At 41.3% G+C, this 18842-nt stretch overlaps 1 protein-coding gene across 2 annotated transcripts in view; it reads right to left on the reverse strand.

Annotated features, from left to right (window-relative positions):
* Positions 1-18842, reverse strand: part of arhgef9a (Cdc42 guanine nucleotide exchange factor (GEF) 9a) — a 349853-nt gene that overhangs the window by 294587 nt on the left and 36424 nt on the right. For both annotated transcript variants that reach the window (XM_060832122.1, XM_060832124.1), the window contains exon 4: positions 15193-15337. In XM_060832122.1, coding sequence (XP_060688105.1) covers positions 15193-15337 — 145 coding nt within the window. The remainder of the gene's footprint in view (positions 1-15192; positions 15338-18842) is intronic.

Raw genomic sequence — 18842 nt, forward strand, 5'->3', positions numbered from 1 at the left:
GGATTCATTACCACAGAATTAAAAATCACACAACAGCAGGTTATAGTCCAACAGGTTTGTTTGGAAGCACTAGCTTTCAGCACGTGGCTCCGTCATCAGGTAGTTGTGATGAGATTGTGGATTTCACAGGGCATTTTCTGACCAGAGAGTTAGATTTCCGGGCATAATTAGAAGGAATATGGAGTTCCCTCCCAACTTCTGCTTTGACCCATGGGGAACAATTTAACCTAACTCAATGTGTAGGAAACACAAGGACCAAGTGGAATGTTTATTTCACAGCCTGCCAGATGTGATCCACGGACTTCATTATAGCATGATGTAAAATCAACATTGTACCCAATTCCAGACAGTTAAACAATTAATGGGATACATTAAAATTATCTCCACTGACCAGGGCATGAAATCGATCTTCCATCTAATCCAGTGGGTTTCCCTCCATATGGTCAGAATTGTTTTGGTGATGCGGGGTGGTTTAAAGGTGGAATAGGAAGGAATTTCATAGAAGTTGGCATCAGGTCAGATGATCAACATTTTCCAACCTTCAGTTGATCTTTCTAGAAGTAGATTGCTACTGGAAAGGCAGCTCACCCCACTGGTGAGTCGCCAAGTTGCACAATTAACATTTCTTTTGTAGTTTCATTAAGTACTAATCTTGACCTTTCCTTTGGCAGATACTTCATCCCATCTCAAGGGCCAAGCTTGGCAGGTTCCTTGAGGTAACTTGAGCTTGAGCAGAACTACAGTCATCATTGGGTTAAAGCTGCCACCACTGGTCATCTTGAGACATGATTTATCTTCCACAGAGAACAGCCTTGCTATTGTCTTAGGGAGTCTTTTCAAACAAATCCTGGCCTGCTTGGATTTATGTTTTCTCGGTTCATGATCCATCTTTGACTGTCAGACTGCCATCTCTGTAAGGCGACAGGTCACCTGATTGGGCCTACACCCTCAGAAACCCATCCTTGGATCCAACGTATAGGCTGCTTCCAGAAAACCCTCCCAACTTGGTTCACTGGCAACTAGAGTTTGGTTGAAACCAGGAAATGGTTCTTCCATTCAACTATTCCTTAAACTGCATCGGACTATTCCATAGTGAGTTAGGTTGCAGCTGATACCAAAGAGTTCCACATGTGCAAATATAGAGCAACATGCTTTATGTTAATTTGCACTTTTGGTGCTTAATGTGCTGTTGAAACTTTTGCACTCTTCAAAAAGATCGCAATTGATACAGGACGGGAGTCAGCTCAGGTGTCTCTCGCAAATGTTTATGTTTCGGTCACATGGAAACCTAGGATATAATCTTATAGGTCACTGAATGACATGGGTTCTGACAGAGAACAGAATCACATGAGAAATCTAATGTGATCTATCTGAATGTGAGGAGCAACTCACTCTATCTTTTAACCAATTTTCAGGCATCGAAACAAGATTCCACTTAGAATCAACATTGTACCCAATTCCAGTCAGTTAAACAATTAAGGGGGATTATTCCTTGTTAACAATCTTTTTAACTGCACATCTCACCTCGGCAATTTGCAGCTTCTTATTTTACTACTTATTGTGAATAGGCTAGATGCTGAGAATTCTTGACCTGAAAGTCAAAGCTGGTACCCACAACACCAGATCATCATTTGCTACAGAGGAGCTCCATGTTGGACACCAGGCACCAAGATCTCAGAGCATGCATCCACAGACATTGGCATTCAACATGTGCCTCTAGGAACCCTCATGACTGAATACTTCTGCACTTCAATGCAGCACCCCAGGACAAAACAGCAACTATCAATCAAATGCTGCAACAAGGAAACTGAACTCATGGCCATGTACCCAGCTGATTGATTGGACCAGTATGCATCTTTGGGCTGTCTGTTTGTTCTCTTAGCACTCACTCCCTTAGAACCTATCTTGATTCTCACAGCATTCCTGCCTTGCCTGGCCTTTTTGTGCTTAGTCCCTCAGTCAAAGACACCAGGAACACAATGCTGTTTATTGCTATTAGCACAGACACAAAGCCAGGAAACTTGTCATTGTTCTCAGCAGTCAGCAGCCAAGGGAGATAGCCTTTGCTCAGGGAATCCAATCACAAGGACATAATCAAGATCAATCAGCCATGCAGAGTGGTCAGAATCAGCATCCTGTCACTGTGAGGGGTGAGAAGCCAAATGTCAGTCAGCTCTAAGTGAAGGGACAAAAGTGCTAAGAGGCAAGACAAGGCAAACTCAGGATTCTGTAAACATACTGGTAGTCTCAAGGTGCAAGACTGCTAAGTGAGCAAGCTTGGGCTGACAAGCGGCAAGTAACATTTGCACCGTACAAATACTAGGAAATAACTATCTCCAATAACAATCAAACCACTGTCCCTTGATGTTCAATAATGTTACCATCACTGAATCCCCCACTGTCAACATCATTGTGAGAGTTATCATTGAACAGAAACTCAATGGGACTCACCACATAAACACAATGGCTACAAGAGCAGTTCAGAGGTTAAGAATACTGTAGCGAGTAACTCACCTTCTGACTCACTAAAGCCTGTCTGCCATCTACAAAGTAGAAGTCAGGAATGTGATGGAATACTTTGCACTTGCCCAGTGATTACAGCTCTAACAACACTCAAGGAGCTTGACACAATCCAGGACAAAGCAGCCCAGTTTATTGGCATGACATCCACAAGCATCCATTCCCTCCACCACTTGTAGGTAGCAGCAGTGTGTACTACCTACAAGATATACTGCAAAAATTCACCAAAGATCCTTCGAAAGCATCTTCCAAACTCAGACCTCTTCCATCTAAAAGAACAAGGACAGCAGATACCATCCCTCCAAGCCACTCACCATCCTGAATTGGGAATATATCACCCTGCCTTCACTGTCGCTAGATCAAAATCTTGGAACTCCATCTTTAGTGACCATGTAGCTTAACATACAGCACGTGCACTGCAACGGTTCAAGAAGGCAGCTCAACCACCTTTTTGAGGGCAACCTGCAGTGGGAATAAATGCTGGCCAGCCAGCAACGCTCATGTCCCACAAGTGAATGAAAAAAGAACAGCTCTGAAATACAGCTTCACTCAATCCATGAGCTGAATACCCTTTGAAGCACATAGTGTCTTTGCAGCAACATTTAAATGTAAATTGCCAGTGCACATAGAAGTACATTCTAAATGTGCAGAAGCAGCCTGTGCATGGATTATAGAGGTGCAACGAGGTTCCTGAGTGCTTAGCAAGTATTGGATGTCAGCCCCTATGGACACAGGACAAGATCATGTCATCCCATGGAGTGCCCTCTGAGTGTTCAAGATGGCAGCCTGAAGGAGCAAATGGTGAGCTGGAGCCAGCAGATCCCCACTGTGATATTCATGCTTGGAATTGTGGACATCTTGTTTCCCTGCAGTGGGTGATAGGAAAGGATGCTGCACATGAATGAGGTGAGGTTTGCGATTAGTAAAGCTAGCAATAAGCAATAATGTTTATTAATAGGCTTCTAGCAGCTACCTAATGGAAGTCCCATCTCAGCATATTGAATGGAGTTTAATGCATATTTTACCATTACCCCTTTCAGAATCAAACACTTTATGCAACAAGATTCAAGCAGAAAAGTCAAACCCAAGCTACTAGTGAAGAACTATTGAGTTATGTCAAGCAAAACTAAATGTGACAAATGCTGATATTTTTATACTTCCTCCAGCAGAATTAAATTGCTGTACGACTGAGGAACAGCTGAGCTGGAAAAGGCATTAAGAACACATTCAAATCACATCAGAACTGGCTGACGGAATTCAATGTGGACAATTCAGTAAAGCAGCAAAGCATACATTTACTTAGCACCTTTAATGAATGCCCCAAGGTGCTTCAGATCAGCCTTCCCAGACAAACTTTGACACCAAACCACATGGGAGATAAAGACAGGTGGCTAAACCCTTCGCTAAAGAACTGTTATAAAGAAGAAGAATGAGTAATGACAAAGAGAGGCTGAGAGAGGGAATGTCAGAATTTCAGGCTTGGGCAACAGAATCATGGCCACTGGTCCATTAATAACTAAATAATTTAAATTAGGGATTCACAGAGGCACAGAATTGAAGCAGCAACCTTTGAGGGCCGGAATGCTGGTGGCATTATAAATATTTGCGGGGGAAAGTGACATGGAAGGATGTGTATACAGGGATGAGCATTTTTAAATTGTATTAATTGTTAAATACACAGGTGACCAAGCAAAGGGCTATCATTCAAACTGATGTTGAGAATGATTTTAAAAATCATGACATAGTAATCAAACTTGTATTAGGTGTTTCAACATCAAGAAAATATGGGTTATAGAACATAGAACATATAGAAGGATACAGGCCCTAAAGATAGGCAGCAAATTTATTAAGTCTGTGGTGCTGGAAAAGCATAGCTGGTCAGGCAGCATCCGAGGAGCAGAAGAGTCAACATTCAAGCATAAGCTGTTCATCAGGAATGCTCGAAACATCAACTCTCCTGCTCCTCAGATGCTGCCTGACCAGCTATGCTTTTGCAGCACCACACTTTTAGACTCTGATCTGCAGTCCTCACTTTCTCCTATCTATTAAATCTGTCTGTTCTAAATATGAACTCAACCATGTGCACTGCATGCCACATCTGTAGGTGCAATCAAAAACAGACTGGAAGCTGTATACCTTAATATCAAGCACAAGAGAAAGCATAATGAGCTTGATAATAGATGTCAACACAAACCACTCATTAGGGAGAACTGCCAGGATTTCCTGACTATCCACTGACCATGCAGAAAATTAGCAGCCCATGTTAAACAAATAGAGATTCAGGATTGAAGGAGAGCACTCAGCTAACACCATATTTCTTCCTTAAGTTCTTCTGTGCATGAACATTGAAGTCTGAAGCCATTGAACAATTTTTATGCACATTAGACACAAAACATTTGAGAAAATATAACCATTGATGTTAATCCATTTTAATGCCAATCATTCGGATATCTTAAAGATATATTCAAAAATAAATGACATTTAGTTTAGCTCTCTGCAGAGAAATTTTAACTTGCATAAAGATTATCATTAGTAGTACCAATATTTGTGAGCTTGAATTTACAATCTATTCAGAACTGGCACAAATTCAGGAGATTTGCACAAGCTGCCCTTTCGTATGGAGGCAGAAGGATATTAATGTGTGCCAGAAATAAGTCAAGCAAAATGTTTTGGCCCCATATTTGCAGCAGCCTGCAATGGTCATCTTAGGGACCATAAGTTAGACTGCTCTGTAGCAAAGCCAATCAGTTGGTTCACTAATATTGTGTCAAAGTCTAACTGGGAACAGGACACAGGCTTAAGTATTGAAATATAGTTCCCATCGGTTTCAGGTAAGAATGTTGATCGACTATTTCAAACCCCACTCAAAAAATGTAATTTCATGAAAGAGAGCATGGTTGGGCTGCCATTGTACAGAATGTTTTTCTCAACATAAACAAGGGTTCAGGCATATATAAAATCTCTCACCTTTTACCAAAATGGTTTTATTTAGTAAGTTTGATAATATTGTGGAAATGAAGAAAATAATTTAATGGGCGAAAGTGGGTACTGCAGATGCTGGAGATCAGAGTCAAGATTAGAGTGGTGCTGGAAAAGCACAGCAGGGCAGGCAACATCCGAGGAGCAGGAATATCAATGTTAGGGCAAAAGCCCTTCATCATTTCCTGAGCAAATGATGTGCTTTTCCAGTGCCACTCTAATCTTGATTCTGAAAATAATTTAATAAAGAAAAAAAGAAAATAATTCAATATCCTATTGATACATGTCAAACTATAATTTCAATTGTAGTGTTTTTTCTGTACCTAACATTTGTACTTGTGGTATCTAAATGAGCCATGAGCAGTTTAGTATATATAATTAGAACAGAACAGATTAGGATGTTAACTGGCAAAGTACTCGTGGAGAAATACTGATGGAAGCAATATATATTTCTAACAACATCTTATCACAATAGTAATGTGTGCAGCTTTAAAGCTGCTTGTGTTATTCTGTGGCTGTTATTTTAATTTATTAACAATGCAGGGAAGTCATTAGCTAGGCCATGATTTGGAGATGTTGGTGTTGGACTGGGGTGTATAAAGTAAAAAAGCACAGAACACTAGTTTATAGTTCAACAGGTTTAATTGGAAGCACTAGCTTTCGGTTGTGGAGGACACAATTGTAAGATGCAGAATTTTTGCTATAAATTCTGTGTCTTAGAATTGTGTCCTCCACAACCACCTGATGAGGGAGCTGCGCCCCAAAAGCTAGCACTTCCAATTAAACCTGTTGGACTATAACCTGGTGTTGTGTGATTTTTAACTAGCTAGGTCATCACTCGTTGTTAATCTCTAATTGCCTTTAACAAGGTGAAAGAGAACCATCACAGTGTATGAAGTTGCACTGACAGTTTGGAGCTCTAGGATTTTGACTCAGCAACAATGAAGGAATGATAATCTGTTTCCTGGTGGGGTTAATATGTGACTTAAAAGGGAACCTAGAAGTGTTAATACCATGTACATGCTACCCTTGTCTTTCTATGTTCCTGTACATTAACACAACGCAGCTTTGGGTAAACAAGAGTAACAGAGCATCACAAGCAAGTTGATTTTAGTACACAAAACAGAGTTGTGCAACCATTTTGAGTCAGTTCTTGACTTGTTGCTTTTGGTTCACTTATTTCTGCCACACATTAACTCTGCCTCCATAAAAACTGTAGCTTGTGCAACTTTTGGGGGGGTTCATGCCCAGTGTTGACCTTGTCTGCTGTGGTGTTGTATTCTTACTGGATTGTATAGAACTGTCAGAATATATTTTTCAATGTGTTTATTGTGTGTTGAAAGGTCAAGCATCTCCAGTGTCTTGTAAAACAGACCATTTAATTGCCCAATGAACAAAGCTCTCTAAGTAACAAAGCAGATCTACATAGCACATCTTTGTTGCCAAAGCTCAAAGCAACATTTAGCTAGCAATATAGATATTGCTGCCAGCCATAAATCATGCTCTGCCATTATTATTGGTATCCGTAGCAACCAATTTAACTTGACAGAGTATTTTGGACTGATATTCTTGCCATTTTGAAAAGGAGTTTTGTTTTTAAAGTCATTGTATGAGTATTATGTACAACCTTCATGCGGCAATTACAAATTAGAAAGGACATTTGACTCATCTTCTTCAACTTTCCTAGCATTTTCCAATTGTATGATCAATCTATTTCTCATACATTATCAGGATTTGAGATCCAAGGCTCAGTCTGGAGGTTTATTCCACATGGTGATCATTTCTTTTGCTCAAGCATTCTTGATACCTGTCCTGAAATAACCCTTTTCCATTTGAACTTGTAGCCCCAGTTCAACTTTCAGAATTTAATTTAAAGTCACATATTGTATAATATTATGGATCTTTATTGCACTGCCTCCAGTGTTTGACAATCTCTTTTGTTTCCTGGCAACCAGAACAGGATGCAGTATTTTACGTGCAATCTGACTACAGCATGATACTTTTCAATCACTCACTTTTCCCTTATATTTTGTCTGTGTTAGTCTTTTTGAATAAAGATGTAATTTTAGCATAAGTATGTGCAGTCTTTAACTGTCCATTATTCATTAATCGATCCTCCTGCATTAAACAATTTCACAGGATGTTATATTTATGACAAGAACAGGAGAAAATCATTTAGCTCATTGATTTTGCCCAGTCAGATTTTCAGCAATGGCAGCTTTTTATCTTTTCAGCTTCAATTCCCTACACACTCTCCATGACATAAAGCCTAACTACACAAATTACCATTTCTATTCCCTGTAAACACTTTTTTCTGGCTTTGCATCTCTGGCCTTCTGAGGCAACATGCTTTACAATCATAAGTCTCTGTGCAAAGATTTTCTTGAACACGTTTAACTTGAATTCTGAAGCAATATTCCCTTCCAAATTTCGTTTAAAAGCATTATTCCATGTTTACTCTCAATTGTTTTATCATTTAAAAAAACCTAACTCCAATTATCATAGAATTCCTCCAACGTGGAAGTAGGCCATTTGGCCCATCAAGCCTACACTAACCCTCAGAAGAGTATTCCAACCCAAATCCACTTCATCCCTGTGACTCCATCACTAAACCACACATCCCTGGCCAATCTACCTAACCTACACATCTTTGAACTGTGGGAGGAAACTCACACAGACACAGGGAGAACATGCAAACTCCACACAGTCAGTCACCCAAGAGTAGAATTGAACTCAGGTCCCTGGTGCTGTAAGGCAACAGTGCTAATTACTGAGTCACCATGCTGCCATTTATTTTCATTGTTTAAACTTCTTCTCTTTGAGCAGATGCTAAATGTACTGGGTTCCTGATTCATATACGATATCCTGCTTGTTTTACATAGTTAATAGAAAAAAAGGATTAACGGTACAGAAGCTTCACTATTTTGAGAGAAAACACCAAAAATTTGACTAAAAGGTGGAATTTCCAGAAGTATGTTAACAGTGAAGAGAGAAATGGAGTGGTGAAAGGGTTTAGAGGAGTAACTGTTCAGAATAAGATTCTGCCACAAATAGTAATAAAACATATATTTTATGAGTGTCTTTGCATTACCATATATGCCAGATGAGCCTCCAATTTGTGACAAGCAGACCCCAGATGAAGTTCCCCTAGTTATCACAGCTTTAGACAATATCGCCCAAATTGTCAAGCTCGTGGTTGCAGAGGGATGAACTGGCTTCCTTTTTTTACCCTGTCCCTTCAGTTGTGCAATTGGTTGGATATCGTTGACTGCCATGTCCACTGCATTGAGGTTGGGGGGGGGGGGGGGGGTAGTCCTTGACTGAGGAAGAAAGAGGCACATCAAAAACACTGCTGTGAAAGATAACAGATGGAATAGAGATTGAGAATCTGGAAAATGGAATGGCGTCCTTCTAGGAAAAAGAGTATGATGAAGAGTAGTCGGGATAGCTGTGGCAGTCCCAACAAAGAGTCATATTGGATGCAAAACGTTAGCCCTACCACCCTCTCCACAGGTGCTGCCAGCTGAATTTCCCCAACACTTTCTGGTTTTATTTCAGAACTTCAGCATCCACAATACTTTTATAGCTGATGTAATCAGTTGCCTTATAATGAACGTTCAATAGTAGCCTATCTCCACAAATTGTGACAAAGAAGTCAAGGAAGGGGAGGGAATTGCCAGACTATGTGAAGTGTAAGAAGGATAGAAATTTGAATGAAAATTGATGAATTCCATTGGTGGTCCGGTGGTGGTTTGAGAGATGCCAGCTGTGTCCCAGCAGCAGGCTCCTTCAAGCAAATGGGAAATCCTGCCAAGAAAAGGCTGAGGGTCCCACACCCCCTCAGGCACTCTGGTTACAAGACACAGACACAAGATTGCAGGCAGACCAGGCCCAGGAGAAACCTAAATGAGTTTTTCCAAGAAAAGGACAACCAACACAGTCCCAAATCCAGAGGCAATATGAGTGACATAACATAGGAGTGTCTGAATGTCAGGTAGATCACTGTCATGGGTCACTGTGACATGTTGCATGCAAATATCAAGTTTGGTTCACTATGTAAATAGGTTAAAAACAATGACTGCAGATGCTGGAAACCAGATTCGGGAGTAGAGTGGTGCTGGAAAAGCACAGCAATTCAGGCAGCATCCGAAGAGCATAAAAATCGACGTTTCGGGCAAAAGCCCTTCATCAGGAATAGAGAGCCCTATTCCTGATGAAGGGCTTTTGCCCAAAACGTCGATTTTCCTGATCCTCGGATGTTGAGATCTTGTCAACAAATGGGCATCATTATCATGCACTTGGGAGCAGTTCATGATGGACATGCAGAGACTAGGAGCCGTCCAGGGCATAACTCTTATCTCCTAAACTTTATCCATAGAGATAGAGAACCCTATTCCTGATGAAGGGCTTTTGCCCGAAACGTCGATTTTCCTGCTCCTCGGATGCTGCTTCACTACATAAGTAAATTCATTCTTTGTTACTGTGGGATGAACTATCAATATAACATTATACTAAACAGTAGAAACAATTTGTTAACAAAATAATAACTTCTCCTCAGTAACAGGGTAGACAGTTTCACGTTGTAGCAGTAAGATTGAAAGGGCTGACCTCACGGTTGCCTTCCCCCTTGCCAATGCAATCTTGTTCATTCACAGCAACATAATTAGACTCAGAGATCCCTTGAATCCATCTGCTGAACATTTACTGGATCAAATTGTCCCTCGCCGTGGTGGCTCCTGAATGGACCTTCTGCATCTTTTCACTTCCATGGTCACTCAAAGCACCTCAGGTGGCAGAGGCTCTCCCTCTGTGACCCCTATCTCATGTTCTGCTCATCCTCTCCCTCTCAAGTCATCAGACCTTCCCCTCTCCCCAGCTCTTCAATCGTCCCTCTCCTATGCAGTGTTTCATGAAGTGTGCAGCAGATCGCACCTGTTTGTTGAGAGATCTTGTCAACAAATGGGTATCATTTTCATGCATTTGGGGGCAGTTTATGGTGGACATGCAGAGACTAGGAGCGGTCACCCCAGGGCATAACTCTTATCTCCTAAACTTTATCCATAGACATGGTGGTGATGGCAGGGTGGGTTTGGCACAGGATGGAAAAGCAATGGAAAGCTTGACTAGCAGAGAATCTATACACCAGGTGAGTTTCCAGGGAATCAGGCATAAACATTCCAGATGATTTTACTGTGGTTACAGATCAGTTGTACCTCTGTGGAGTGGTACACTTTCCTGTCAATGAATCCCTTGGTCTGTCAGTTAATGCTTTGATGAGCACACAAGTGTAAATAAGAGTCTGTAATCATGGGAACCAGGTCGCGGTGACAAATCTAAGGACCCTCTGAGTCTGGGAATTCCATCGATGAAGAATTTGAAGTGGTTTCCAGCCTCGGCAAAGAGATTGCCTGTGATCATTTTATGGAACGGTGTGCAGCCAACTGTGAATTTTCATCAAAGACTGCAGCTGAGCCCTGAGCTGTGCTGGGGCGCAATGTTCAAGCCCCAGTTACCTTGACTTCCTCTGGCAGGGCATGGCTGTGAGGACACGAGGTGTGAGCTCCTCATTGCTGATGACACAGAAGTCTGTGATCATCACCCAGGAGAGACAGAGTCTCCTCCAATATTACCTTTTTGACAAATCCAAGTGGCTTCTCCTTTTCCAGTATATCCTGCACTCTGGTTCATCTACCTATAAAACAAAGAACTGCAGGTGATGGAAATTTGGCTCATCTGTTTTTCTCCCTCATGGCCCTGCCTGTGCAGCAGTGAACTCCTGAGGCTGACTGAGATTTCCTCACTTTTCTAGCTGCTGCTGTCATGCCTCAATGACTTCAATGTGTGATGGGGTTGGCCTGTTTCCAGATGCACCCTTCCTGCTACCCAGGCTCAAGTAGCCTGATTCAGTGCCTTGATACCTGGCAATGCCAATCCTGTTTTTAGCTGTTGATATGCCAGGGGCTAACCCTTGCACTTCCAGCCTTCAGTGATGAGCTTCTGTAGCTTTTCAGTATGTGCGGTGAGACCTTTCAGCTAGTATACATAGTTCCAATAAATTTCCAAAGGCTTTCCTTGTCTGCTGACATAACCCTGTTACTGTTAATGGCCCCACGAGCTGCATGGAATTAGTGAAGCCTTTTGATTAACTGAAGCTTTAGTAGGCATGGGTCTGGTTTAACCTTTCCCACACTGTGTACAATACTCAATACCCTGTATCGAAAACACAGGCAGGATTTCTGAACATGCTCCTCTGCTACCATTTATGTTGCCATCCCACCTTCATTCTGCCCTGATATACAATGATACAGTTTTAACAGCACGGAAAGAGATTTTTCGGCCCATTGTGCGCATGCCAGTCATCAAGCATCGATATATTCTAATCTAATTTTCTAGCATTTTGACTTTAGTCTTGCATTCTGTGCTGTTTCAAGTGCCCAGCCTCTACATCCTTTTAGGTGGTGGGTTTGAGATACCTTTGAGTAAAAAGTGAGGTCTGCAGATGCTGGAGATCAGAGCTGAAAATGTGTTGCTGGTTAAAGCGCAGCAGGTCAGGCAGCATCCAAGGAACAGGAAATTCGACTTTTCGCCCTCCTAACCTGAAATCTTCTTCCTGACCTCTCCGCCCCCACCCCACTCCGGCCTATCACCCTCACCTTGACCTCCTTCCACCTATCACATCTCCATCACCCCTCCCCCAAGTCCCTCCTCCCTAACTTTTATCTTAGCCTGCTGGACACACTTTCCTCATTCCTGATGAAGAGCTTATGCCCGAAATGTCGAATTTCCTGTTCCTTGGATGCTGCCTGACCTGCTGCGCTTTAACCAGCAACACATTTTCAGGTTTGAGATACCTACCATCTTTTGGATGAAAAAGCTTTTCTTTAAAACCCCTCTAAACCCTTGGTCCTTACCTTAAAATTGTGCCCGCTAGTTATTAACCCTTCTACTAAAAAGAAAGTGTTTCCCTACCTACCCAACCTATGCCCCTGAGCCTTCTGTGTTCTTGGAATGGCACATCTGGCATGACACCTTTGGAATAGCTGAAGACAAAATGTTGTTGGAATAGGTACAGATAATTCTGGTCACCCTTCTATAGGAAGGATATTGTTAAACTTGAGAGATTGCAGAAAAAATTTACATTGATGTTGCTGGGAGTGGAGAGATTGAGGACTGGAAGAGGCTGATTAGGCCGGGTTTTTTTTCTCTGAGATTTCAGAGGCTGAGGGATGACTTATTAGAAATTTATAAAATCATGATGGGCATGGATAAGGTGAATAGCCAAGTTCTTTTTCTTAGGTCAGAGGAGTCCAAAACGAGAGAACATAGGTTTAAGATGAGAGGGAAAAGATTCAAAAAAGGGCTAAGGAATGGATGGTGCATGTGTGGAATGTACTGCCTGAGGAAGTGGTGAAGGCGGGTACAATTACAACATTTAAAAGGCATCTGGATAAGTAGGAAGAGCTCAGATGGATTTGGGCCAAGTGCTGGCAAATAGGAATAGGTCAAATTGGAACATCTGGTCAGGGTGGATGAGTTGAACCGAAGGGTCTGTTTCCATACTGAATGACTTTATGATTCTATGACTCTATAATCCAAGTTGGATATATATGGTGATGTAATAGTTGATGTAGTAGAAGTAGAAGGGATAGAACATAGAACATAGAAGGATACAGCGCAGTACAGGCCCTTCGGCCCTCGATGTTGCGCCGACCGAATCCTACCTAACCTATACTAGCCCAATAACTTCCAAATGCCTATCCAATGCCCGCTTAAATGACCATAAAGAAGGAGAGTTCACCACTGATACGGGCAGCGCATTCCATGAACTCACAACCCGCTGTGTGAAGAATCTACCCCTAACATCTGTCCTATACCTACCACCCCTTAATTTAAAGCTATGTCCCCTAGTAACACCTGACTCCATTAGCGGTAAAAGGTTCTTAGTATCTACCCTATCTAAACCCCTAATCATCTTATACACTTCTATCAGATCTCCCCTAAACCTTCTCTTCTCCAATGAGAACAGCCCCAAGTGCCTCAGCCTTTCCTCATAAGATTTTCCTACCATTCCAGGCAACATCCTGGTAAACCTCCTCTGCACTCGTTCTAAAGCTTCCACATCCTTCCTATAGTATGGCGACCAAAACTGCACACAATACTCCAGATGAGGCCTCACCAGAGTCTTATACAACTGCAACATGACCTCAGGACTCCGGAACTCAATTCCTCTGCCAATAAAGCCCAGTACACCATATGCCTTCCTCACAGCACTATTTACCTGGGTGGCAACTTTCAGAGATCTGTGTACATGGACACCAAGATCCCTCTGCTCATCCACACTACCAAGTAGCCTACCATTAGCCCAGTAATCCATCATCTTGTTATTCCTACCAAAGTGAACGACTTCGCACTTAGCTACATTGAATTCCATTTGCCACATTTCCGCCCAGCTCTGCAACTTATCTATATCCCGCTGTAACCTACCACTTCCTTCCTCACTATCCACAACTCCACCGACTTTTGTGTCATCCGCAAACTTGCTTACCCAGCTTTCAAGTCCTTCCTCTAGATCATTTATAAAAACAACAAAAAGCAATGGTCCCAAAACAGATCCTTGTGGTACACCGCTAGTAACTGCGCTCCAAGATGAACATAATCCATCAACTACTACCCTCCGTCTCCTTCCAGCCAGCCAATTCCTAATCCAAACCTCTAATGTATCCTCAATGCCATACCTCCGTAGTTTTAGCATTAGCCTACCATGGGGAACCTTATCGAACGCCTTACTAAAATCCATATACACAACATCTACTGCTTTACCCTCGTCCACTTCCTTAGTCACCTTCTCAAAGAACTCAATAAGGTTTGTGAGGCACGACCTGCCCTTCACAAAACCATGCTGGCTATCCCTGATCACGTTATTCCTACCCAGATGTTCATAAATCTTATCCCTTACCATTCTCTCTAAGACTTTGCCCACCACTGAAGTCAGACTCACTGGCCTATAGTTACTAGGGCTATCCCTACTCCCTTTCTTGAACAATGGGACCACATTCGCTATCCTCCAGTCCTCTGGTACTATTCCCGTTGACAATGACGACATAAAAATCCAGGCCAATGGCTCTGCTATCTCCTCCCTAGCTTCCCATAGGATCCTGGGGTAAATGCCATCAGGCCCAGGAGACTTATCTATATTCATCCTTTCCAATATTCCCAAAACCTCTTCCCTGCATATTTCCAGGGCATCCATTCTAAATGTACTGCAGAAAACCCTCAAATACATTTCTCCATGCCAGAGTGTGGAAAATCAAAAGTGAAATAGTAGCTGAGCTTGCACGTTTGTTGCCAAAAAATGTCTGTACAGACGGTTGGGGGGTGCGTGTCGAGAGGAACCTGTTCTCTACAACGCGTTGTGGCAATATTCTTACCACGTTAACCTGAAACCACTCAAAATTATTCTTGCATAAAGCATTCTGTATCTTCACCAGTTAGAATTAATGTATCTGAGACAAACAACCCATCTGCCAGAACTGTAATCAAAGCATGGGGTTTGGGCATGTGGTGCTGCTTTGGAAATTTGTATCTACAGTGAGTGTGCTGTCCTTGATTCCAAATATATTTGGATCTCTCATGTAACTGAACAGCACTTTCTAGAAAATAACAGATACATGTATAAGGTACATTCTTGCCCACCTGTCATTACCAACATATGGCTTTTCCAGCCAACTTGATCGAGCCCTATCGGTGTGCTCTGCGACAAGACGAGTGGTCGATTCCTGTCGGATACTGCTCTGAAAGGTGGAACTTGGTTTGGTGGTGGTGGGCGGCAACTTGCTGGCTAGAAATTGAAAGAAAGAATTAAAAGCATGTGTGATAGTACAAAACATGGTTAAAATAAGTTGTGAATATCCCAAACTGAGACTAGTAATACAAATATCATTCCAGTATACCATCCCAGGACAGGAAAGTGCTGGCATAGTGTTATTATCCCTGGGCTATTAATCCAGAGACCCATGATTGTTTTGAGGACCTGGGTTCAAATCTTGCCATGGTGGATTTTGGTTTTTTTAATTTGGAATTAAAAGTCCAATGATGACCATGAAACCATTGTCTATTGTCAGAAAAAGCCGTCTGGTTCACTAATGTCCTTCATGTAAGGAAACTACCATCCTTACCTGATTGTGGCCTACATGTGACTCCAAACCTAATCCAGTGATTGACTCTTAACTGCCCTCTGGGCAATTAGGGATGGGTAGTGAATGTTGGCCCTACCAGTGAAGCCTGCAGCCCATGAATGAATGAAAAAAAACTATCTCACATCCAGAATATGAACTGTTTAAAAAACCCTCTCTTTTAGTAACTCTTTTGACAGTCTGAAAGCTAACACCAACTCCACGAATCAAAGATTAGTTTAAAAAGACTTGTATATAATTCATACTCGGAACCTCACAGAATTGAATAATGAAGAAACACTGAATAAATGGGTAGGATAGGGCAGGGGGTGTTGGAGGGGGTGGTGATGGAATTTGTTAGTATTCAACAGTTAGCATGAATCCTTGCATCAAACCAAGTAAATGCGTTGAAATCTGTAATCAGTGTTGGACATTGTGACTTGTTTAAGAGACTGGTGAGCTCCACACAGCTGCTGTGCATCACCAGGCTGCTAGTCAACAAAGTGGACATCAGCTTCCAGCAGTTGCGATACCAGCACTGACCTTCATGCATTTTAAAAGGAGAGTTCAGCAATCGGGAGAAAGCATGCAAGGTCTGGCAAAAGTATCTGCGACAGCTGTTCCATCCATTGCACTGCAACCTTTTCACAAAATTTATGAGGTTGTTGACTTGCTCGCTGAACTGATGAACTGTTTGATCACAGATTTTCCATATGTATGGATTGAAGTGATAACCAATGAAGGACACAAGTTTGACTGGGATAACGTATCCATCTTAGGACAAGCCAAATAGATACATACAAGGGAAGTCCTGGAAGCCTGGCACTCAAACTGGAACTCCACTCACAAACATGTAGAGTTAGACCCCACATACCAACTACTAAGAAAGAGAACCAGCAACAAAACCAGAAATGACACCACCAACCCCAGCAGACACAGATACATAAATAACAAGCGGGACAGAATTCACCAGCAGCTTCACCACTGATAATATTACCTAGAATGGTGATGAAACATCTGCAAACAAACTTACCAGACCATCCACAACCTGAACTACAAATCTTCTCAAATACTTTGAACAAAGTTTTATCTTTTGATGGTGGTCTTCAAAAGTCCATTCATGGACTCCTGGTTAGGTATCTCACAGACTTGATAGTACTAAATGTGCAAGCTGTGGCATCACCTAGGACGAAGTGCCCAATTTCAGGGAGGAGTCCATTACAGCCATTAGACCCTATTTACACAGGACTTCACTGGAACCTTTACCAATATAGTAACTGTGGTATAATATGATTCATATAAGTCATGAGGATGTAAATGATTGCACAACTCTGACATTAGTAACAAAGGACACCAGCTCCTGTAATGTGAGGACAAAGTTCTTAAGTACTAATTTGTAACTAAGATTATTTGGTAATGTGCTATGTACAGATGTAAATGAATTAATGCTCTGGTGCAAAAGGTGTTGGAAAGCTTCATTTAGTGATGAACAAGCAGCCTCAGGGATATTGTGTGTGCAGATACCCATAGACCAGAGATCCTCCAGGCAGCTTTCTCAATGTACAGAGAGCAAATAAAGTACAAAGTAAGCATTACCTAATGCCCCATCCAGAGGAGTTTACCTGAAGCAATTAAAGCTAAAAGCATTTCAGGAGAAATTGCTGACATGTAACCAACCAAAACTGTGCAGTCTATTTTTAGTAAGATCAAATTGAAGAATCATAAATATCATTTTGCATATTACTCTGAAGGATAATTTCATCATAACATGTTTTAAAGTGTAATTCAGCACTGTATGAGATGATTATAGTTGCTTTTCTCAGTTGGGGCTGGAGACTGACGCATACTGCCATGATAACATTTGATTATGTAAGCAGGAGGTTTTGATGCTTTAGGATGCCATGAGTTGTGAGTTATTCAGTCTACTGGTGGTAAACAAACCGATCACAAGCAGAAAAGATTATTAAGTTTTTTTTTATTGAGTCCAGTTCTCTGCAAATAGGAGAACTAATAATTTTACTAGTATACAATTTTTTTTCAATTTGCCTGTTACAATCTCCCCATTGAAGTTATTTACAATTTACTCTGTTCATTTCAACTGCACAAAATAGAATTAAAATTGTACTGCACATTATTGGTAAAGACAGACTTAGTTGTATCAAATGAATTGCCGTGAACCTGATTACAAGAATGCTGCAATTCACAAAGCAAAATCATCATGGGATTGTCACCAATTTTGCAGTATAGGTTCATTTTATTTATAGAAATGACATTTTTGATGTGAGAAATTTGTAAGCGACTGTTTCTGAATTTTGTTTATGAGCAATAAATGAGTTTCTGCAAATATTTGCCCGAATTGTGTTTCTGAAATGAAATGTAAATAGCAGTTTAATCACAGTAGGACAATAACCTTCTCTTGTGTATTTGCAATTAGGTGCAATTAACAACTAGTTCTTGCTTCTGTCTCTCAAGTAAGGAAATGGAATTAAACTTCCATATTTATACTGGTGTAGAATACATTATACAGTCAGTTCTGCTACAACGCAGTAGATCCATCCTTGTGCTATCCCGTGTTAAAAGAAAATTATGTAATAACAGCACCATTTAAACTAATGGGACTGGAATTGTGTTATAACCAATAAAAGCTTTAAAACCTTTGAAACAGTGTCCACAATTTGTCAATCGTGTTAGAGCGAACTTGTGTTAATGAAACGTATGTTATAGCAGAACATCCTGTAATGGATTAGCCAACCATTATATATAATGTCAAGCTGAACCCATCAAATGTAAAGGACAATTAGGTCGATGGATATTGGGTGACCAATAGTCTGCAGCCCATTATATGAAAGTTGAAATTCCTGAAATCAATCAAAAGGCTAGTGGATAAAGACATAGGGCTAAGGCCATTCAAATCAAAACTTCCAAGTTAAAAAAAAAAAGATGGTGAAAATTTGAAACGAAAGCAGAAATTGATGGAGAAACTCAGCTAGTCTGGAGCATGAGTGGACAGAAAGCAGAGTTCAAGATCAGTCCAGTTCTTCAGTTCAGTTCTTCAGAACTAATAGTAACTAGAAAAGGTGATATTCATGCTAATGACGGGGTGAGAGGAAAGGAGTAAGTGAATAGGTGGAGATGGAGCCTGGAGAAAGAGAAAGGCTGGAGAAAGACAAA

Source organism: Hemiscyllium ocellatum, chromosome 11, assembly GCF_020745735.1.
Source record: "Hemiscyllium ocellatum isolate sHemOce1 chromosome 11, sHemOce1.pat.X.cur, whole genome shotgun sequence".
Taxonomy (NCBI): domain Eukaryota; kingdom Metazoa; phylum Chordata; class Chondrichthyes; order Orectolobiformes; family Hemiscylliidae; genus Hemiscyllium; species Hemiscyllium ocellatum.